Source organism: Pangasianodon hypophthalmus, chromosome 12 (assembly GCF_027358585.1).
Source record: "Pangasianodon hypophthalmus isolate fPanHyp1 chromosome 12, fPanHyp1.pri, whole genome shotgun sequence".
In the NCBI taxonomy this organism is placed as follows: Eukaryota; Metazoa; Chordata; class Actinopteri; order Siluriformes; family Pangasiidae; genus Pangasianodon; species Pangasianodon hypophthalmus.
In genome coordinates this window covers 10,394,745-10,417,947 of record NC_069721.1, presented here as the reverse complement: position 1 = coordinate 10,417,947, position 23,203 = coordinate 10,394,745, and the positions used below count along the sequence as shown (strand labels likewise).

The 23,203-nt window shown below is 41.7% G+C and overlaps 1 protein-coding gene across 4 annotated transcripts in view; it reads right to left on the bottom strand.

Annotated features, from left to right (window-relative positions):
* Nucleotides 1-241: 241 nt before the first annotated feature.
* trrap (transformation/transcription domain-associated protein) overlaps nucleotides 242-23,203 on the bottom strand; it is a 69,679-nt gene continuing 46,717 nt past the window's right edge. For all 4 annotated transcript variants that reach the window (XM_053238656.1, XM_053238655.1, XM_034309041.2 and 1 more), the window contains 14 exons: nucleotides 22,293-22,488; nucleotides 21,826-22,091; nucleotides 20,379-20,479; nucleotides 16,724-16,925; nucleotides 14,887-15,048; nucleotides 12,842-12,932; nucleotides 12,344-12,543; nucleotides 10,606-10,867; nucleotides 6,195-6,420; nucleotides 5,840-6,057; nucleotides 4,254-4,438; nucleotides 3,092-3,295; nucleotides 1,699-1,893; nucleotides 242-1,574 (listed from right to left, as the gene is read on the bottom strand). In XM_053238656.1, coding sequence (XP_053094631.1) covers nucleotides 1,290-1,574; nucleotides 1,699-1,893; nucleotides 3,092-3,295; nucleotides 4,254-4,438; nucleotides 5,840-6,057; nucleotides 6,195-6,420; nucleotides 10,606-10,867; nucleotides 12,344-12,543; nucleotides 12,842-12,932; nucleotides 14,887-15,048; nucleotides 16,724-16,925; nucleotides 20,379-20,479; nucleotides 21,826-22,091; nucleotides 22,293-22,488 — 2,793 coding nt within the window. In that variant the 3' untranslated portion in view covers nucleotides 242-1,289. The remainder of the gene's footprint in view (nucleotides 1,575-1,698; nucleotides 1,894-3,091; nucleotides 3,296-4,253; nucleotides 4,439-5,839; nucleotides 6,058-6,194; nucleotides 6,421-10,605; nucleotides 10,868-12,343; nucleotides 12,544-12,841; nucleotides 12,933-14,886; nucleotides 15,049-16,723; nucleotides 16,926-20,378; nucleotides 20,480-21,825; nucleotides 22,092-22,292; nucleotides 22,489-23,203) is intronic.

Here is a 23,203-nt window from a genome sequence, read left to right as displayed (position 1 = left end):
GAGGTGCCAATAATTTTACCACATACATTTTTTGAGAGAAAGTTCTGTTTAACAAAAATCTTCTTATGATGACGCTTTTTGCTAGAATAAAAGGAAGCAATTTCTCCAGTTTTTTTAAATGAAAATAGTGACTTTTTTAAAAATTGTCCAAAATTGTCCAACAACTCCACAACTTCCAGGCATCATTCACAAACTCAGCTCACACATCCGAACCAGTGGTAGCAGCTACACTCCCAATTAGTCATTTTCTAAAAAGAGCATTTTATTAAAACAAAATGCTTATTTACATTTTACAGTAACAGTCCTTGGATTGGCACAATGTATGTACCATTAGAAAATGCAGGGACATGTACAAACTTGAGTCTAGGCCTATCAGTGACAAACGCATCAAGAGGACCAAGAACCTAAAAGTAGCTAAAAGGCAGCTTCATATTTAGCTTTCTGTATAGCTTGTATGACTGGATTGTATATGTTTTGTTCATTTGGGTGGGTAAAATAAAATATTGTCTCAACACTATTGCTTATTTCTTAATGGTAACACGTATATGTGCTTTGCTGTGTCAGAATAGTGTATAGTTTCTCCGGAAGAGCAGAGAAGATGGCAGAAGTGAGAATTTGGGGTTTGACAGTAGTGTACCAAATATACTCACAGTAGGGTTCACAAAAAGGGTAGAAAATTAAACAATACAGTGGGGACTATTCACATAATGCACATAAAATCCAATGTCAATAATTTATATGAATCCTAAGTCACAAACCAATTACTATAATGAAGCTGAACATTCTTCAACATGTGGCTTACTGGCAATAAATCCTTGGACCTGAGACTTATAAATCATGGAGAATTAAATCTTTTGGGACAATTTTAATGCTGTCCCTGGCTGAGAAAACACAAAAAGCCACTTTTTTGCAGGGCTGTTCTGCTTGCTGGAAACTTTATGCTAAAAACCATGGATGTTGCAACCAATACATGTTGCTAAGCACATCAGGTGAAGAGCAGCCTTTATCAGCTTAAGTACAAAGCAGCTTTTAATGGCTGTGGGAAACACTCAGCCAGAAGCCCTCTATTGACAGGAATAACACAATTATCACAATAAAGCTCATCTGACATGAAAGTTCATTTTTTTCTGAAGTACAGTTTGCACGTAATTTCATCATACCCGCCGAAAAAGTCCTACATGTTTAGTAAAACCCAGTGCCGCAAGACACATTTAACCTGGTCAGTCAACCAAACTGCTTCACAGTGACCCTTCCCTGTTACTTAAAACTATAGGAGTGAGTCAATGTTTCTATAGCCACGGGTGCCAGGCTGGGTCCATGCGACACAAGTTGTCCAGACTGTTAGCAGCTGCCACCAGCGTGTTCACTTTACTCTCTCCACCCTCAAACTGAGCCAGGCTGTGCAGGCGCGTCATGATGGCTGTCACAGCCTTCTGGACAAGTGACACCAGCTGCTGGCTGTCCATGTTCTCCGGTTGTCCAGCAGGGGACAGAGGCATTGATGTGTCCTCTTGGGTCTTCTTGTGCCAGGCAATGATCTCGTCTCTCAGTACTGCCTTCAGAATGCCATCCACCTGAAGGAATGGATATAAGAAGATGATGGAGGATCAGCAAATGTTTGATTCAAAGGCACTACTTTGTTTTTATATATATATATATATATATATATATATATATATATTACATAGAAAATGCTACCTTGAAGTTGGGCTGGGCGAAGCAGCGGGCGACAGCAATCATGGAGGCTGTGAGAGGGCCGGACACACCGATAGTGGTTAGAAACTCTGAGATGTTGGGTGTCAGGCGGAAGGGAACAGGCCGGTTGGCATCCAGATCTCCAGTGGCATCATTGATGTCAAAGCGGAAGTAAGAGACGTTGAGCTTCCCCGTGTCCTGGTAAAAATAAAAATATAACGTAAAAATGCAGCACTAGTGCAAGGAAATCCCCTTCATGTTCAGAACATTTCTGCCTCTCAGAGGGAAGAAGTATAGACGACATGAAACTGAAGATACTGGTCTAACCAACAAGCCCCAATGTGGCAGTGTGCCAATAAAGTCTATTTTAGTTGGAAAAGATCAAGTGGGTGAGTACTTCTGCAAACTACTGCACACACGAGATATGTGCCATGGTAGAAACTCTAAGCCAGTATTTATATGTACCCATCATGGTGAAGCAATTTAGAAAGTTCAGGAAGCTTATTAAAGAAAAACAAAAAGGGTACTGCCTTACATCTAATTCTGCATTTCCATTGTTAGTAAATATGTAGACACAATAGGCCATGTGGGACCAAATTCCCATAATGCATGCATATCTAATGCAATAACAGTTGACTCCTAAATAGAATATGCTCAAGACAACCAAAGTAGACCAGGGTGCAGAAAAGGTTCTCTCCACAGGCTGACCTCAGACACAATCAATGAGCAAATATACCATAATAAACCACAGACAGGTGAACGCACACTTGTGCTTGGCTCTGTAATCTCACTGCGCCTAATAAGATCTGTAGAAAGGAGCACGCAGTGAGGAGACTTAATAGTGTCGCTTAGCTGCCTGCTCCTCTGCTTGTCACAAAAAGCAGATTAGGATCAGCGGATGGAGCATCTGTTTAACAATCATTTCTAATAAAGACTTTCAAATGTGCTCTTGTGCTCTCAAATCAACTACCTGCCCCATTGCGCTAAGGATGTAGAGCCAAATCTTCTACACTCAGCCTTTTTAAACTGAATCAAGGCTGACAGCTGGAGAGTGACCGGATAATCAGGCCATCTGAAACACTCCTCACATCCGAGAAGCACACCGCCGCTCAGCAATACATGCTCAGTGCCATGGGGGTGCATCAGTGCTTCATCTGCCGTGTGATAGGCCACACAGCATGCAAGCCTTACTGAAGTCGCAAATCTCAGATGGATCCCTAGAGCTGATTGAGTCGGACTGGACTGTGAGCATCCATAATCACTAATGTTTAAAAAGTGCAGCTATACAAAGAACTATTCTTTTATATCCAGATCTAGCCGTGTTACAGAACTGGATATTTATCGGTAAATCTCAAGCACTTTGTGGGCTGTAACTGTGTAGCTGAGCAGTCGTTACCTGGGCAATCTGTAGCATTTCAGGGTTGAGGCGGTTGAGGTGCAGCATGAACTCGGCTAGGCCGATAAGAGCCAGCTGTATAGTGAACATCTTGCGGAAGGTCCAGTAGTCTGTGGCATTGGGGAAGGTGTGCAGCGCCCATTCCTTCAGCATGCTGCGAGGAACCATGTTGCCCTGTACTTCCTTCAGAATGTCCCGCAACACCTGCACACATACACAAGGAAGAGTTATGCTGTGTTCAACTAAAAATCATTACCCCCGTTATATTTTATGTACTAGTATTTGCTTTAGATCAATCAAAATACAGACATACTAGCTTGTTAAATCTAGAATGCCGTCTATACAGTTCAGTAGTTAGCTTGCTAGATTTTTGCTAACAAAGGACAAACACAGGCATCCATGGTTTTTCCCCACTTCATAGCTCGAACACATGGTTGGAGATGATGCAAAATGTGAATAATAAAAAGCCTATAAAATGATGAAGGCAGACAGATTGAATAAATGATGATGCATTTAAATCAATAGAAATCTGTGGGACTATTTTACTTTAATTCTGTTTAAACTAATAGGTATTCGTTGCTGCATTTTATTTCTTAATTTATTCACTTCTTATTAATTTTTAATAATAATAAAAAATGTGGTCTTCTGCTGTTATAGCCCATCCATCTCAAGGTTTCATGTGTTGTGCATTATGAGATGCTTTTCTGCTCACCATGGTTGTAAAGAATGCTTATTTGAATTAGGAAGAACCTTCCTGTCAGCTTAGATGATTTTTTGCATTGCGCTGCTGCCGCATGATTACATGATTAGATAACTATGTAAACTGCATAAATGTGCAGTTTTACTGGTGTTCCTAATAAAGTGGGTGGTGTGTGTGTGTGAGTACACACACACACACACACACACACACACACACACACACACACACACACACACACACACACACACACACATACATACATACATACATACATACATATACACACACTAAAATGTGGATTTTTTGCCTTTGAGTAAGTAAATATTACAAAAAATTGAATAGAAATTAAACAGTGATGTTCTGACAGCTCTACTTGATCAAGACTACACACACTTCAGTATGCCATCAGACACAGCACTCAGTGAATAAATGTAAGGCTCCAGCATAACAGATGTGTTTTACCTGATGGCTGGCCTGTGTTCCTCTGGCCTGTACCGTAGCTAATCTGTCGTAGTAGCGGGAGATGGGGTTGTCATGCTCGATGCCTTTCTTAGCACAACGCTGTTTGTAGATCTCCACCAGTGAGAGGGATGAAGGATTATCCTCCACCAAGCGCATCTGAGGAGACACGGCCACCACCCTGGGCACTGCACAACAGCACAACACAATCACATTTAATGGAGTCAGACAAAGACTGGCTTAGTAGAAATAAGGCTTGCTTTCAAACCAGACAGTATTAGGCTATAAGTCTCAAACTGAATTACACGACAGAAAAACAGCACAATGCATTAGCAAGTGTGGCCATATATTTAAAATCCTAAAGAACCCTAGACTATGAAGAAACCTAAGCTCATCCATTAACCATCTTCTAAACATTTCCACAGACGCGCCACTGTCGATACAATCGTTCCATTTACACAGTGAGTGAACTGAGACTGCAATTCCCCAGTCATATCATTTTTAAACAAAAGCAATCCACGGCTGAGAGAGCCTGTGAGAAAACACCTGTGAGGAGAGAGCTCTCGGGAAAACACCCACGAGCTCTGAGCACGAGCTGCAGGAAACGACTAATATGCTGCAGGTTTGCACTGCAAGTACTTTATTTGCTTATAAAGACAAGTGACCTGATAATATGCACTAAAGAAAACCAACGCAAACAAAGACAGACTGAGATCAAATTGAGACAAAGTTTACAAAAAAAAAAAAAAAACCCACACCACACAAAAAACAGCCAATACAAATATTTAAAATTGTTAAGCTGTAGAAAGAACGCTGTAAGGCATTGCAAGGTGTCCTTGACATCTATCATGAGAAAATGATTTACATTGTGCTCCATTTATTTCTACCAGGAGACAGGCAAATTCTTTTCTTATTTCTTCTGGTTGTCGTACAGCAGAGAGAGGTTGAGCCATTGTAGCCTCGTCCTACATCATTTTCACTGCAATATCACACTCCACTGCTGATCTTACTGGCAACAACCAGGCCATTTAGCTGAGCTCTGTACAGCAGGTCCAAGTACAAAATATACAGGCCTCAAATGCCAGCCAGATCAAAAATATACTGCACAAACAGGGCTAAGATGCTAAGCAATTATTTAGCTAGATAGATAGCTAGATAGATAGCTAGCTAGATAGATAGATAGATTGATCTTTTCCTACATAGCATAATAAACAATTCTTTTAAAATGAAATGACAGTTAATAATTTATCCATTTTAATACACAATAGCTGAAAACTGAAATTTCATTTGACCATTTGCCAAACGCATATCTCTGGACTTCCACTTCTAAAAACACTTAAAATGGCCTTTGCCTAGCAGCTCAGTGATAAATGTGCAGTGTGCAGCTTAGTGTGCTGCACTTAAAGATATATTTTTTAAAATGTGGACCTCTGTGTGATTTTACATTAGTGATGTTTTGTCTTTGCGCAGACCAACCTCTCATTACACAACACCAATAACGTAACTCACAACTCTATCTCCAATTTATAAGATGCATATTAAAGCAGTCTGTAATTAAGATATATTGTGATGAAATGTGAGGATGGTACCTGTAAAGAAGAGGTGTCTCTTGGTGGTCTCCTTCCTCTTCTCCAGGCAGGGGTTGAGTAGGCGTAGGAGCTGCAGTACCCGTTCTTCTCTGCGTGACTCTGTCAGACAGGCATCATTCATTACCAGGTATGGGTAAATCTTTCCGTTGTGCCCACGGATGTACAGGCGGCGGGCAGCAGTGTTGTGCTTCTGAACGATCTCTACCCTGGGCATGAACCTGAGGATGAGAACATCACCACATGGGTTAATCATTGCATGGGGAATTTTCACAGCTGCAGGGAAAAAGAGGTGTGTCAAAACATCTTTCCAGATGAGTAGGTAGGCAAGTGTGTGGGTGGTATAAATTTTCCTTACCTCGCTATCTTGATGTAATAGTGTGTGGGCTTGGGCATGAGGAATTCTCCTGGGATCTCCACTTCGGCTGTCTGGGCTGAGAAGTTGCTAAGGAAACGGCATTTCTCCTCAATCAAGAAGAACTTTGGCAGCTGTTTGGTCTTGGCTTCCAAAATCTTGATCCATTTCTTTAGTTTAGAGATGAGATTGTGCAGCTTCATAGAGCCGGGTACACTGAAGTCGAAATCTGCACCAGCAGACAGAGACATGACAGAACGACAGAGACAGTGATAAGACGAAGGAGGGATGGGTTGTTTAAAAAGGATTGCAAAGCAGGAAGAGGAAAGGAGACAGGTGAGAAAGGGGGAGAGAAAGAGAGATGTGTTATCTAGGGATCAGGAATAAGAATAAGTGCTGTGCTGTACTCTCTCCCATGTTCCTCTTGTGATGCAAGTCTACAGATAACATCAGCGTGCATGGAGAGGGAAGCAAAGCGATTACATGCTCAGTTCAACTTTAAAATGACATTGGCTGAGAAAGAAGGCACAAAAGGTGCCAGCTTAACACAAGCCATGCTCCTAATTCTGGAGACAACCTCAGGGCACAACTTTATCAAACAGGCTAAAACCTGTTTCACTTTCATAATGCTGTTGTGCCTCTCCCGGCCTGCAAAACAATCAGAAAACGGCCTTGCCACTCAACTTGAGCTTTAAAAGAAGGGCAAGGTTGTCAACATTTCAGAATGATGTGACAATCCTCACACCCTTCCCATGTCTTTAAATATTTGACTGAAGTGCATATGATTCAAAGCCTGTCACACAGAGCTGTCAGTCAGCTCGGAGTAAAGCAGTGAAATGTGCCTCATGCATACTGATGGGCCACTTAAAGAACCCTGACTGCCTATGTAACAATGTCAGTGTTCTGTGTGTCATTTTGAGTGGAAACAAACTGCCATAAGCAGCACCACAAACTCCTATTTTAACACCCTCTAAATAAGACACAGCCATCATTAGACACACCTTATAATATTTGTGGCTAAATTAGAAGATTTTCTAATGCTTTTCCTGGGAAAGTTTTAGGTACTCTTTAGGTTCTTCACAGCTCCAGGCTCATAGTTTGATCCTGAGTTCAGATTATGGTCTCCCCGTGCCCATGTGCGTTTCGTCCAGATGCTCCAGTTTCCTTCCATCCCCCGAAAACATGCCGTTTGGTGACTTGACTACTCTAAACTGCCCTAGGTGTGAATGAGTGTATGAATGTGTGTATGGTGCCCTGTGATGGACTGGCATCCCATTCTTGCCATGTGGGAAATTAAAGCCCCTTCCTTTGTTTTTCACCCCAAAACACACAAATAAGTGCTCTCTAGGCTAGAACACTTGAATGTCAGTGCAACAGAGGAGCTTTCTGAATGGACAGGTAACATGACTGGTTGCATGTCGGTGGTCCACATCATTTGTTTTCTCTCCTGTTCACAGAGCCTGGGGTGCCAAAGAGGCTGGAGTTTTCCCATTTAACAGGTGCCACAATATCAGGAAAGCTTTGGAAAATATTTTTTTTAAAAGCTGCTAACTTAAAAATCACAGAGCTAATATTTACAAATAGAACATAAAAGCATATAATCTAATGATAATGTAGTGGACTGAGATTCTCAGGAGCACTTGTAGGAAGTCTCTTTATAAAGGCACAATTCGTACTGTGTGGGAAGAACATGATGTTTGCTGATAAACATGCTGCCCTCGAGAGGCTGGCTACAGAGTGTGTGTGCACAGACACAGCATGAAGCAGGATTTCAGCTCCAGAGCGTGCCCCCAGATCTGCTCTGCTCCTTAGGGTATTGCACCTCACAGCATCATGAAAACAAACACCCTGCTCTCTGACCTGTGGACACCAAAAATGAAAGGAAGAAGTTTTCTCCACCTAATAACAACCAGAGTGCAGAAGTGGCCAAGTGCTAGAAATAGGCCCAGAGTGTGGTGTCTGTGCCTCCCTGTGTGCACAAGCTCTCTGCTTTAAATTCCATCACAGGACCACTCGAGTGAATGCAGCCTGGCTCTGGTAGGCCGACCAGAAGCCTGAGCCAAGCCCAGTAATGCAGGGATTTCCAGCAGCCTGCTTTTAGTACCTGGGCAAGGTTATCACTTGGCTAGAGCAATACATATTTCATAGCATCAGACTTATTGTGCAACATTACATTTTCCACAATGTAAGTGAATAGGAAACTCAAAAAGCAGCAGAGGACAGATTTTTTTTTTTTATTGGGATATGATGGATTGGATTGGAAAATAGACAAGACAAGAAGATTCTAGAGGAAGGGATGAGAAAAAGTAATAGAAATGCATCCAGCTATGGCAGCCGCCCACTATAAATAAGGCAAATGGTTTGGCTATGATCAGATTAAATGGGCTCTGCCTGGCAAATTATGTGCGGTGTAAGCGTGTGTACTCTCATGAATAAAATTATATTTTCTATCCTTCGTCTCACTTTTGAGAACCAAAGTATGTTGCACAGAGTGGTGGGAGAAGGAGTGTGAGTTATGCTGCACTGCCTCACTACAGAGGAACAGCTGGCACCACCACATCTGCTTTACACCCTCTTATAGTCCCCCAGGAGCCCTGTGATCGAGCATGCACGCGCGCGCACACACACACACACACACACACACACACACACACACACACACACACACACGGAGTAGCACTTTGCTTTAGCTATAGCTGGCATTTCCGCGACTCCACAGGCCTGAGGAGCTGGCCAGAGGAATACAGGCAAGTGAGCTGGACAGATGTGAGCTGTGTCCTCCGAAAGGGAGGCCTTATAGGATATGGGGGTGTTTATACGAACGCTTCACACATTTCTTGCCATGCTTGTCCTTCTGCCAGGTGAAACAGGGGAACTTGGAGGGTCGTATAATATGTTCAGAGGGTAAGGGAAAGTCTTCTGCCATTCAGAAATTATAAGCAAAGTGTAAGAATAGTTTCTTGCCACAAAGTAGTCATATAGCCAACTCCACCAATACAAGGAGTTTGTTTCTCTAATTTGTTAAATGAGAACATAACCACATGCAATCCACCATCTTTCTCAGAAACAATTTTGCAGGCATTACGTAAATTGGGGAAAAAAAAAAAAAAAAAAAAAAAAAACATCTTCTGAGCACTGAGTCGAAACAATGAATTAAGAAACATGCTGAATTAAAGCCTACATAATCAAACCGTTACTGAGCACACCCAGTGTCCTATAGTCATCCTGCCACACCTTATAAATATAATCATATGGTTCATAGCCCCAATTATCTCCTGAGCCAGGCGTGGCTAATGCAGCACAGAAACTCTTGTGTGCACCAGATGTTTAAAGATCATAAACTGCAATCCTGATATTCCACCATAAACACACACACACACACACACACACACACACACACACACACACACACACACACACACACAGGAACGGAGTGGACTAGAATTCATATCCTGTCTACTAAAGAAGGATTATATATCAGTATATATATCCAAGATCACTAGTGTTCATTACAAGAACAAAATGCAATCAATAGGGGCTATCAGCATTACCGTTTCCCCGCAGTCACATGACTTAGGCCTTTCCTCTATGTATGTATTTCACACCATGATTTTCATTAATAGAAAGTTCTCTGACAGAGTGGGTAAACACACAGATAATCAACTAGTGAAGTAGTTAACATACACATCACATATTTTTGTCTACTGTGTGATGGGCACTGTGATCACGTGATGTCATTTCTTGATTCCTTGACTAGCTTTACTAGTACATATTTATTTTGTAATTGTGCTTAATTCTGTCCATTTTCAAGTGTTTTGTTCCAAAGACTGAGACAAGCCTTTTTTTCTATCCAGTTATGACAAATCAGCTGAACAGTATACATGCAGTGAATAATCTGATCGAGCTTACTTTAGTAAATATTACAGAAAATGGGTACACATAGTGACTAACATTTTTGTATAAACTAGTCTCTTCTGGTTACTACAGTGTTTGCAGTGTTTTTTTCTCACTGGGATTCATGCAGTGGATGTACACCTAACCCCTAAACTATGACAGACATATTTCACATGCTCATTTGTTGATTTGGTGCAATGAAATCCCACATGCTCTAGCTGGCAAAAATAGATGTAGGTCAGACATATATGGAGGGCACTGTAAGAATAAAGAAAACAATGGCTATCTGTGTGTTGTGTGTGACAGGAGCCAGACGTCATGTTATCTATCTCCAACACTAATGAAATTTGAGCTAGGAAATTTCTCAGGAACTGAGAACTTTTCGTCAAAACACTGCATGTTTAAAATTTGGTGGACTTGTCGCCTTAAGGCACCACTTAATAGGGGTGAATAGGGGTGTGTATGGGCATGTGTGTGTGTGTGTGTGTGTGTGTGTGTGTGTGTGTGAGTGAGTGCTGACCTGTGGTAAACTGGCCCTTCATCTTCTGGAACACAGGGTCCTGGGCAGTGGCCTGGGCTCTGCGAGCCAGAGACTCAGAGGCAGCGCTGGAGAACATGGTGGAGACGTTGGAGACATTCTCCAAGCCCACTCCGAACGTGCTCACCAGCTTCTTCACAAAGTTCAGTGTGTGTGGTGTAATCTTAGCATCTGACACTGCACCGCTCTTCTCGAACGCCACAGAGTGGCACTTAGCCAAGCCTTGCTGGAGCTGCCGCAGTACCTGAGGATGAGAGCAGGCTGTGAGGGGAGAGCCTCCAAATAATCCAATTTTAGTATTTTTCAATTCCTCACCACCCGGAAGTGTGTTCTTTTTTTAGTCCAGGACAAACCTTATACATACCTTCTTTAATATTTCTACATTTTTCAAAAAAAAAAAAAAAGGGAAAAAAAAAAAGACATGATATTCCATTTTCCCCTGATCTGAGACTCCCTCATTCCCCCAGTGTGCCAGATGCAGAGGACCGTCCCTCAGGACAATGTGTTCACAGTCGCCTTCCATCGTCCCTGTCCGGCCTCAGCACATCACTGCATCTGCTGCTGTCTTGGGCTGCCCATCTCCCAGTGCCCAGTCCCTCTCGCTCTCCACAGCCATCAATCATACCTCTCTGCTCACCACAACCCAATTAGCATGAGAGCAAAAACCTCCCCAGCACTGCAAAACCACTTTTCAGCCTCACTGAGCCCTGCTTCAACGCCTGTGTCAGCTTTCATCTGCACAACTATAGAGACTCTATAGACACCTAGGTAGAGACAACTATAAACGCATTTCTACAGCAGCGCTGTAGAAATCTCATATCTGAGGGTATGGATTAATTTTCTATAAAATTAGTCACAACTCTGACTTTATTTCCAACCATAAAAAAATTAGGTTTAAATTAATGCAATTGTTCTAATATGTTATTGCTTTTTAGTGCCAACACATTCAAGGGGACTTGCATAGCGCCCAATCTACATAATCTAAGCCTAATAACAAATGGATTAAAATTTTGCGTTGCTTTTTTAAAATGAAAATGTATAATGATAATGTTTGTTTATTTAAAATTTATGGAAGGAGTCTCAAGTGTCAGCGCTTTGTAACAGCTTGTAAATTTTCCATCATGGCAGAGTTGTAAGCATAAAGGACTTTGCACTTTCAGGTTTTCTCATTTATGCGACAAGCTGCATATTTTTTTAATTTATTATATTCAAGTGAGGGAAAAAAAAAAACAGAGGCCAGTAAGGGAATGCCTGTTTATCGCTGCTATAATGTAAGTGATAACAGCAGCTGACTTCTCTCACCAGATGTTTCAAAACATTAAGTGTAACTATAAACCATTAAAAAGCATGACATGTCATTATTAAATAAAAAATTTAATCATTGCAAATCTCTGTGGTATAAGAGGAATAGAACATAATGGAGTGTGCTGATCCCACCACCCACTATGGATTATTTTTTTAACTGCACGCCCTATTGTTTTATATTCCGGACTTAATGTTAAGACACAGGAACTTAAGACGAAAACTGCAGACAAATGCCCCTTGTTTAATATATATTTTGAATTGGCCTATTCTCATCTACACCAGTCTTATTCCAACCATTACATGTAAAAAACCTTTGTGTGTATCATGCATCAATCACATATCCGCACTCAACTCAAACACAGTCATCAAGCTCTCTTGGGACCAAACGCATTGCACAGTTGGTGGTGTAGCCTACCTCCTCATGCCAATTCTCTCGGAACCACACCATCTGGTCCACAATGCCCTCCAGAGATGAGAGGAGTGTGGGGTGCAGCTCTCGCTGCATGTGCATGATGCGGCTGCAGCGCCACATGGGTGCCGTGGCCCGGATGGGGCCTGGATCTGATGCAGAGTGGCTCTGAGCTCCCACTGAGCTCGGCTGCTGCTGCCCAGAGTCTAAGGAGACATGAACAAGCAAGCACAAAATCAGTAATAGCATACACACAAACTACTGTAAACATTCATGATGCTGCAGTAATAGTATATTTTTAAAGAAGATCTAATATAGTGTAAATTGAAAGGTCTCAGACAGTTATTATGAATGCAGGTACCAAAAGACTATTTTACTGGGAACCTTCACTTTCCATCTAACTACTATGAGCATACATAATACTGCAGTAATAATACAAAGTGTATACATTTATCATGTCATATTGTTATTATAAATGCAAGAAACAGGAGAAGTCTAACTTACCACTCTTGTAGCGCTCCCGCTGCTCGATCTTCAGTGTCAGATACAGAGTTCGGATGGGAAAGTACACAGCCTGAGGGTAGACACGTCCCACCTGAAAGACACAGGCACAGATTACACTTAAGATGGTCCCTGCAGGGCCGGTGCTGGAGTAGCACGTCGGTGACATGTCTTCAAACTGCTGTGCGATAGCATGGGATTTTGAAAATGAATCCGCAGTGAGGAGAAGCAATAAAAATGGACAAACATCAAGGGCAGATTAAAACCATGGCTCAATATGACATTTTGTAAAAGCTCGTCATGTCTGGACAGGCCCTCTCCCTTTGAGATCTGCAGTGCCCTTGAACAGCCTCAAAGAGAGCTTGGAGAGCAAAGCCTATTCATCAAAACCCTACTCAGCCATTTACACTAAAGACGCTAAGAACAATATCTGTGTGTAATCAGAGCTCAAGGTCAGGAAACAATTTTACTTCACACCTTGATGATGATCAGCATTTTCCACTTGCTTGTGGGCACACCTTATTCCCAGCTCTAACTACAGGCGTAAAAAAAAAAAGCCTCCCCAGGTCACACACACGTTATCTTTGTGCTGCTTCAAAGCACCTTCAGGGAACCTCAGCTCATACGGCATCAATACCTGGCAGACAGTATGCTGGTGCATGAACACTGTATGAATGTTGGCTGGTCTGTTAGGGTGAGACTGTAGCTAACGGGAGGAGTTCTTCTCCTCCAGCAGCCCCTCTACTCCTCATGTCTCTCCTGGACAAACAGCCATTAGAGTGGACACCGGATCCGCAACGAAGCAGACCGCAGGGTGAGTGCTAGCTAGGTGTAAAAAGACACCTCAGTGCCTGGAATGGCCTTCATATGAAAATAACCAATAAGTACAGAGAAGACCTGCCTTTAAGAGCTTGGTAAGTAGTGCATTAAAAATTAAAAAGGAAGAACGAGAAAAGAACACCCCAATAATCGGAGACACTGCTTGTTATATTATAAAATGTGTATTCTCTATGCGAGTGTACAGCAAGGTGTTGGGTTCCCTTTGGTTCTGTTTCATCTGTGAATACTTCATAGCTCACCTTCATCAATTTTTCAGCAAAAGTTTTAAAAACGTCCCGCCAACTGAAGTGAGGCTAAATAATTCAGCACCTGAGATTAAGGTACTCCATTCACTGGAGACTTCACTTCACAATGCGGAGAGCTTCTGCGTTCACCCTTCAATCAGCACCAGGCAGTGACAGCTCTTAAGATCAAACTCAAAATGTCCTCCAGCACCGAGAACGCTGCATGGCTGGACTAGCCTCAACAACTCTGTTAACTGAGACTGCAGTATGCGAACATCTCTATTTCACTTGGTGATTATTGGTTTAAGTGGCCTTAATCTCTCAGCAAAGCATCTTGAATGCAGGGGATCATTTGGGGTGAAATTGGCAGATTAAGAGGCATTGCGCTTGTATATGCATACAAGAAAGAAGAGAGGCCCAGCTGCATTCTAAACATCTAAAGAGAGGAGGGAACAGAGAGAGAGGGAGGTTCAGGTTTAAGTTAAAAGTTCAGATCGCTCGCTCTGCTGCAGTCCGAAAGGCCCCTGGTGCTGCTGCCTGCTCTTTGAAGTGGAGGTGGTTTTGAAAGGTTCACAAATAAAACTCCATCAAGCAAGGGAAATTAGGCCTTCATTTAATTTGCTTTGTTCCTGCATGTCCGGGGTGTTTGATATTAACTCAACAATAATGTTCTGCATAAATAATTAAAGAGGTGGAGGGAAGGCAGTAAAATAAAATTGATAAACTAAATTTACAGCATGCCAAGAACAAAAGGGACTGATTCTGATTAGTTTACTGATGTGCAGGTTCACAGGGGTAGACAATACTCCTGAGTCTTAACATCTACGAATGAGACAACACACCAGTATACATCTCTTGTTCAGTTTTATTGAACATGACAAGCGATCATGCCAAGCTCTTGCCTGTGTCTGCCAACAAATAATACAAATGCACCGTGGGCCACATCAGCACTGTAATAAAGAGCAGGATAATTGAGGCACACACCTGGCTGATGAGGTTGAGAAGAGGTTTGCCTTCAGAGCCCACCAGGCAGGTGAGGAGTTGAGGGATCCAAGCGAGCCACTGGATTGGCGGCACTCCAATGCAATACTTATCCACAGCATCTGCCAGTGTGTTCTTATCATCAAAACTCAGCAGCCACAATACCTGAAAAAAGGTTCATTGTTGATAACATCATATCCTGAAACATGAAATAACAATAAAAACAATCCTGAAATCTAGGCGACACAAGTGTCTGATGACATTCTAAGTGAGGAACCAGCTGTCTGTCTAATGAAAAGTAATTTACATGTCCACACATCTCAGTGAATCAGACTCATCTACACAACACTGGTCTGATCTTGTCCATATCACGATCCAAATGAGCAATCCTCACTCGTGTGAATTTAACACCCGCTCAGCCGTACAAAACAGGCTTAATGGTTTGTGAAATCATATCATTGCCATCACACTCCGCTTGCTTGTTAGAAGCTTCTGGAAGTGGCGGCTGGGGGCGGGGGTTCGGGGGGGCAGCGGGCGGGTGGGGGTGTGATGGCAGGTGAGGCTCAATCCCTGGAGGCACTGATGGAGACATTAACCCCACGATGGGCCACCAAGGCCACACAGCTTGTGGGTAATTACTGATAATCAGTGGCCATCTATTCTCATTTATCATCTCTAAACTGCACCAGGGCTCTGTGTAGTACACAATTGGATGGTAGTACTCCCTACATAATCAAATGCCCTCCCGGTGTCAGCCCACCGGAAAAATAAATACCCACAAGCAACTGGAGTGAGAGTGCACCCGAGAGCACAGCACCATGTGTGCAATGTTCATACAAAACCAAACATCAGCTCTAATAATATAATTGCACACATTATCCTTGGTCTATATCTGACTGCCACCTCTAATGCTACTGGATTAATTTCATAAAGGGCTGCTTTTGTTTACAAAAATTCAGGAAAGAGATGGAGTTAGGGGAGCTGATAGGGCTGATGTATCCCTTGTTCTTTGAGTTTCACAAAATGTCCATGACAAAACTGAGTGGAGAAATCTGATGGAAAGTACCTATAACAGTAATTCCAGCATACTAAGGCATTTGTATTTGTAACAGAAGTTTGTTCCCCTTTCACCTAAACAAAAATTTTGATTCAATACTGACGACAAGGTACCACAAGGTACCCTACCACCATCAAGGTATTGATTACTTGCGTGAAGCAGCAAAATGGTAACACAAGTCACAAGAATACCATAAATTAATTTATCAGATCATTGCTACAATACCTGCTGAGGTAAAAAGACCTTATAGCTGCTGGTCACTATAAGTGAGAGGTTTGAGAGTGACGGAAAAAGGAATGCTGCTTATATAAAGGGGAATGTGGCCTTTCTCCTCCTGACCTGCTGCTAGCAGATCACACAGTGTTTATTGATCGACTGAAGCAGGCATCTCTGTGGTGAAGGGAAGGTAGGGGTGGGGAGGTGGGGGGTCCAGGCTGAACAGAGCTGCTTAGATTGGACTGACAGGGGTGGAATTAAGCTCTTAACCTCTAAGATGGTGGTGGGGGATCCAGCCAGGGCCTGCGGGGGTGGCAGTAATTGTTAAAGGGTTTCTCAGTGTGCAGCTCCAGGCGTTTAAATTGAGAATGAGCATTTATCCATGTAACAGAAGACCAACAGAAACAGGCAATCAGAGAACCTCCTTGTGATTCTGTTCAGCAGTCTGCACTAGAACATTAGCTAGCTATAAGATGTCTTTAATGGAATATACTTATCTCCTACAACCCTCATTTAGGCCAGTCTAGCAGAGGACAGCGAAGGCTGCTGTAAGGCAGGAGATCTTACCTTGGCTAGGTACTTGCGCGACTTGCTCTCGTTCTGATGGCGGCAAGCGTGGAGGTAGCATGTGATCGCCGACACACCCAGGTGTAACTGACGGTCTTTCACAAAGATGTTCTCCAGGTAATCGCCCCACATGGCCCAAGCCTTCACTAGCACATCGTGCATCTGCACAGCTGCTGAAAAGGCTTTATTGGCTTCTTCAGATCTGCAGAAATTGAGAGCAGGGGAATAAATCAACTTCTCTACAGATTGACTGATGAAGATTAAAATACTTTCCAGTGAGCCCATGTGATGGACATCTTTGCATATACAAAGATTCCCCATACAGAAGTGATAAAGAATCAATACAAATGGGTTAATGACTCATTGGGGAAAATGGAAAACAATCTGATACACAGTTATAGCAAAAAGAGCAAGGATTGCAGATATGTGGCAATAAATTCAATATTACATGAACATGCAGGTCTATAAAATAAATATGATTTCAGTGTATTAGGAAACTTGTGCTTGGTAAATCCTGCCAAGGCAACTTGCATCTCACTAATATTAGCTGACAGAGTCCAATATTTTCTTTCATCAGCCACTCTGCACCTTTGCGAGCCTTTCCTCAGTGATTATGCTTTCCTCAAGTTGGTTATGTGCTGCTTTTAGAACAGACCAGCACATGAGCTCATGAAACGACTTTATAAGGGACTAAAAACAGCTGAGAGGGACTTAGTAGCATGGCTTAAAGCCTCAGCCATTACCACCATCCCACACACGTCTCCAAGTATGGACCAATGTGAAATGTTTCCCAGGGCAACCACTTATAAGAAGAACGTATAACGAGCATGTGGCATGCAACAGGATTGAGCTTGATTGCGATGGGAACCAGGGGAGCCCACATCCACTGAAGCATTCACTTCGTTTTGGACATTCACCATGTGCATCAACACACACACACACACACACACACACACACACACACACACACACACACACACACACACACACACACACACACACTCTGAGCTGGGTACAGAGTGTGTGGCTATTCCTTTGCCCAGTCAAGTGTTTAAAGCCTCCCTCTGACAGCACCATTTCTTTATCAAATCCCCTGTTAATATTTGCAGAGAGTGAACATGCAATGATTACATTAAGCACTGCTGAGGCTAGGGAAAGTTTTGCTGATCCCAGAGATTTTACAAATTGCTACTGAGTTAATTATTCTGCGCTTTGTATTTAATAAGGCGTTGCGATTCAGCAGTGCCCTCCAGAGTCACCATCACCCTGAAGGGCATTGTCACAAGTGGTGAGGGCAAATGTGGGCATGAAACCCACTGAACTTCAGTATTGCAGAGAAGATTAAAAGTGATGTGCTAGAACCAGGGAAACCAAACAATGGCCCCAACAAAGTTTACTCTAGCCCCAAAACTTTCAACACCACTTTGTCCAGTTACATAAAAATTATGTAGAATCTGTAAAATAGGGTGAAGTATTGAATACTGTCCTTGTCAAGAGCATTGCACTGCCTCGTACTATGTTCTGCTGGGTAACCTTGGGTCCTGGCACTCATGTCGATGTTACTTTGACACGTACCACCTACTTAAACATTGTTGTAGAACAAGTACAACCCTTCATGGCAATGGTATTCCCTAATGGCAGTGGCCTCTTTTGGCAAGATAATGCGCCCCACCACACTGCAAAAATTGTTCAGGAATAGTTTGAGGAACATGACAAAGAGTTCAAAGTGTTGACTAGAACCTCCAAATTCTCCAGAGCTCAATCAGATCGAGCATCTGTGGGATGTTCTGGACATACATGTCCGATCCATGGAGGATCCACCTTGCAACTTATAAGACTTAAAGGATCTTCTGCTAACGTCTTGGTGCCAGATACCACAGCACACCTTCAGAGGTCATGTGGAGTCCATGCCTCGATGGGTCAGAGCTGTTTTGGAGGCACAAGGAGAACCTAGACGATATTGGGCAGGTGTGTTTTTTTTTTTGTTTTTTTTTTAAATTGTTATGGCTGATCAGTGCATCTAGTATTTCCTATTACAAGAAACAAAATACACAATTTTAAACCTCTTTCTAGAACATGTTTACTAATTTCAAGCTTGAAATAGTCTTGTTCTACTGGCATATACATTCTTTTTTAATTTTAAGCATTTATTTCTAGAAAGAAGCAAAATTATCTGCCAAGAAAATTTAAGGCTTGAAATGTGTTAATCATCAACAGTCTGAATAATCTTACGTTTGCTGCTGTAATTATGATAATCATAATTAAAATAACAAGAGGTATTAGAGAAATTTGCCTATATTCAAGATAGTTTATATGCTAAGATATCATTTTTAAGCAGTGAAGTATTGGAAAAACACTGAAGAATGAAAATGTTAAAAGGAAAGAAGAGACATTTCAGTTTTAAATGAAATGACCATGACTGTCTGAAGAAATGTGCAATGAGTAGCAGTGTTTTTTTTTCTTTATTCATAAGAGTAGTTTTATGGTGGATTACTTTTAATTCTCACTTGTGATGTAAACTTACCATGTTATATTCAGCTATTTTTCTGCCACATTTTTTCTGTGGTTGAGTATCAAATGATTTAAAATGACTATGTAGGGTATACAAAGCAATTGTGTTATCCTCTCTGCAGAGCACATGACATACGAGTTAAAAAAAAACAAACAATATATCGTTGCCACGTTTTATTAATCCATTCCCTCATTTTGTGTAAATCATGGCCATGTTTTACTAATTCGTTCCCTCATTTTAGGTAAACACATTCGAGGGAACGAATTAATAAAACGTGGCCATGATTTAAATAAAACAAGGGAACTAATTAATAAAACATGGCCATGATCTGCCTAAAACGAGGGAACAAATTAATAAAATGTGCTCAAGTATTAATAAGTCTTGGGAAAGAATTCTTAATTCGCGGCCACGATATATTATTGTTTTTTTGTTTTTGTTTTTTTACACGCATGTCGTGTGCGGGGCGCCGTATAAAACACAGTTCAAATATATATATATTTTTTTTAATTTTTATTTTTTCAAAAAGCGTTTGGTGGATTTTGATCCCCTGTACTAAAAGATGGAATGGAAAGCAAGAATAGGCTTGGCAGTGCCTACAGACTTTCTCAAAATGAGACTGCTTCTAAATTAGTCTCACATTCAAATATTTCAACGTAAATCTTGAGAACCTCCAAACTGAGGATTCAACAGTGAGCAAAAACAGAAAATGTCACTCAATACGACTCTGACCAGTCGCGTCAATCATTGTACGAGCGCCCATAGCCATTATCTCCATTCGTGAATGCAGGATGTGAGGTTAATTAGTCATCATCCACTCATATTGGCTGCTAACGATTGCCTTGACCTCATTATTGGCCTAATGCTTTAGGAGTGATCATTAGCGGGGAAAGTAGAAACACACAGCTGTTTATCCATCTTCTCCGTAATGACTCTTCTCTGAGAATGTTCATTTAAAAAAGTCTGCGCTCTAAATGGTCAAAGCTGTCTCGCAGACCATCATCCCATTTCTTTAATGTCACTTTAAACCAGCATTAAACGTGATGAGAAGTAAAGGAGAAAAAAGGCTCGATAATGCTACAAAGAAAAGAAGAGAGACAACCAGACAAGGACAGAGGAACTTCAAAGACGGGAATCCACACTTACTTATTGATCTGGGCTAAGAACATGCCCTTGAGTGCGTAGAACTCCGCGGTCATCTCCTTGGTGAAATACTTGAGATTGGTAGACTCAATCACCTCAAGCCCCTAATATGACAAACAAAAGGAGTTCATGTGATTTCACAATATTGTAAAAATTATTCACCATCCACATTGTCTTATTTGCTATTAAAAGATGGCATTTTGGTGATTAGAAAACATATGTATACAGTAATGGCTGGGGCTGATTTCTTTGTAGCCAAGACTGTTGTTCTGCATCATTGATTACACCCTGTACATTTAGTGTCTGTAGGACCTAATCTATTTAAGCCTGCAATACTGTCACATCCATAATGAGCCATCAGCAGTGATTGAGAAGGTGCACATGCAATACAACGGCGGGCATAATAAACAAACGAGATGCTTTACTTCTTCAAAAATACATGGTTTCAGTGTTTGCTTTTTTTTTTTCCCCAAAATGCCTTTAAAGGAGATACTACAAGTAAACAGACTATGCAAACATCGGGCAAATCAAGGTACAAATTACACAAAAAGAAAAAACGGCAGAACCCTAAGTTCTTGATTTGAATGAAAACGCTGGATAACGGCAAGGAAGAAAGAAGAAACCAAACAGACAGCGAACTATAAAAAATAAATAAATAAATAAATCATGAAAGAATCATTCTGCTCCCAATCAATTCCCCTGAAGTCTGATGAAAGTTTCCCTTTAAAAAAAAAAATCCAAACTAATAGCAACAGTCCAAAATGATGGAAAGATCTCAGATAATGGTACCTGCAGTGTTCTCAGAAGTGGATTCTAAGTACTAGAAAAGTCAGGAGCTACTCCTAAGAACACTGCAGGTGCCATCAGCTGGCATCAGGCAGAGGCTGAGACTGAGGCAGAGTAATGATGAAAGGAAGGAGAGTGGAGCAGCCCTATTAATCAGGCTTAAGAGGATGCTGAGGCCATTCCTTACACTGCTCGTGACTGACAGCAGAGCAACGCAAGTCCTTCTCAAAGTAATGGAGAGCAGAATTATTTGGACTAAAGGCCTTGTTAAAAGCAAATGTGCAAGGGAAGAACAGACCCAATAAAAGAGAGGTGTAAAGAAGTGGAACAGGGATTCTGTAATTCCATGTTGAACAAAAATGGCCTGATTTATTGAAGAGGTATGGGTGAGTAGTATTCGATGCACGAGTAGTTAAATATGCAGGTTTACCAATAAGCATGAATAAGCAGTTTTACCAATTAATTAGTCAGAGTCAATCAACTGTCTATTTCTTACCATTCAGACTAAAATGGAAAATGTTATACTTCTGTTATAAAATGTTATCAGCTAGAATACAAGTTTTAAAATTACTAAGTAATAATAAGGATTCTAGTGTATTTATAATTTTTTTTCAAAGCCTGACTAAACAGCACTACTATTGACAACAGTGAGTGTCTCGCTCACCTGCATACACTCGTTCTTGCCCATCACTCCTGCCAGCTGCAGATAGCATTTCACTTGCTGCCGGATTTTCTGAAAGCAGTCAACAATCGGCACGGTGGGGATGGTGTGGATGCGGCTCAGGATGTCCAATGCAACGTTGACCAGCCCCTGCTTGCGAGCGATCTTGCCATACTGGATGATGGCAGAAGCTGACGCGTGCACACCCAGCATGGCATTGTTGGTGTTGGGATCGTGCTGTGTGTTACTCTCATAAGCTGACACAATGGCTGCACAGATATTTAACAAGTTAGCAGACAACTCCCCTCTAAAGCCATAAACACTTTTACAAATTACAGTGATGTGTCAGAAAAGCAAACTGAACCCTTCTTGATTACTTTTTAACCTACAGCAGCACACTGTGCATTACCTAATGACCTCTGTGCAGGCAAAATCCAGTGGGGCACAGCAGGCCATATATCCCACTTTACCTTGGTAGTGGTGTTGGCGCCACATGAAGATGCTGCTCCAGTGTGACAGGTCATCAGATACAATAGGGAGCCGGTTCCTCCACGTCTTCACTACAGTCTTCATGTCATGCAGGCTGGTGTTGCGGCCCAGGTTGGCTGGCTGGAGACCCACGTTGATCTGAGCAGCCTCCTGCAGCTCAATAATCTGTTGGGCAGCCTGTGTGAAAGAGACAGAAGGTTGAACATATGAAACTTTAACTGTGGACACAGAACATCCCATTCCTCAAAAAATTTCACAAATCAGTTGCCTCTGATTAGTCTCACCATCAAGATTCCAAAATCAAAAATACCTCACCGATTACATTAGTAAATGAATCTTTTAGTTCTGCCTATCCAAACCCCTGGCAGGCACCTTGCACTCTCCTGCACACAGCAATCTCAAACCCATTACTGCAGCTGTATTGCAGGCTTATGATTCTTATTGGAGAAGACAAAAAAATAGAGTGAAATGACGCCTGAGGTGGCTGGGCAAAAAGGGTGGATCAAAGTATCTTCTAACCCATTTATCCCAAAAGACAAGAGAGAGACTGTAAGCCGCCCAATGTGCTCCTGCCTTTGTATAATCATCCCATCAGAGAAAATACAAGAAATATGAACAGAAAATGGACTTGCAAAATGATTTGACTTAGAAATGTAATCTATTTCTCACTACATACTTATGTGTAACTGATTTTAACACATCATGCTATAGAGGAATAGAATCAGTAAATGTAATGCCAACCCTTATACACACATATTTATAAACTTTATGATTATTAGGCCTATATGATGTATTGTTCTATGATTACTCATAGAACGACAAGTAGAATGGTGATTTATAACATGACCACTCATTGTGAGTACACAGATTACACAGACAGAGAGAAACAAGA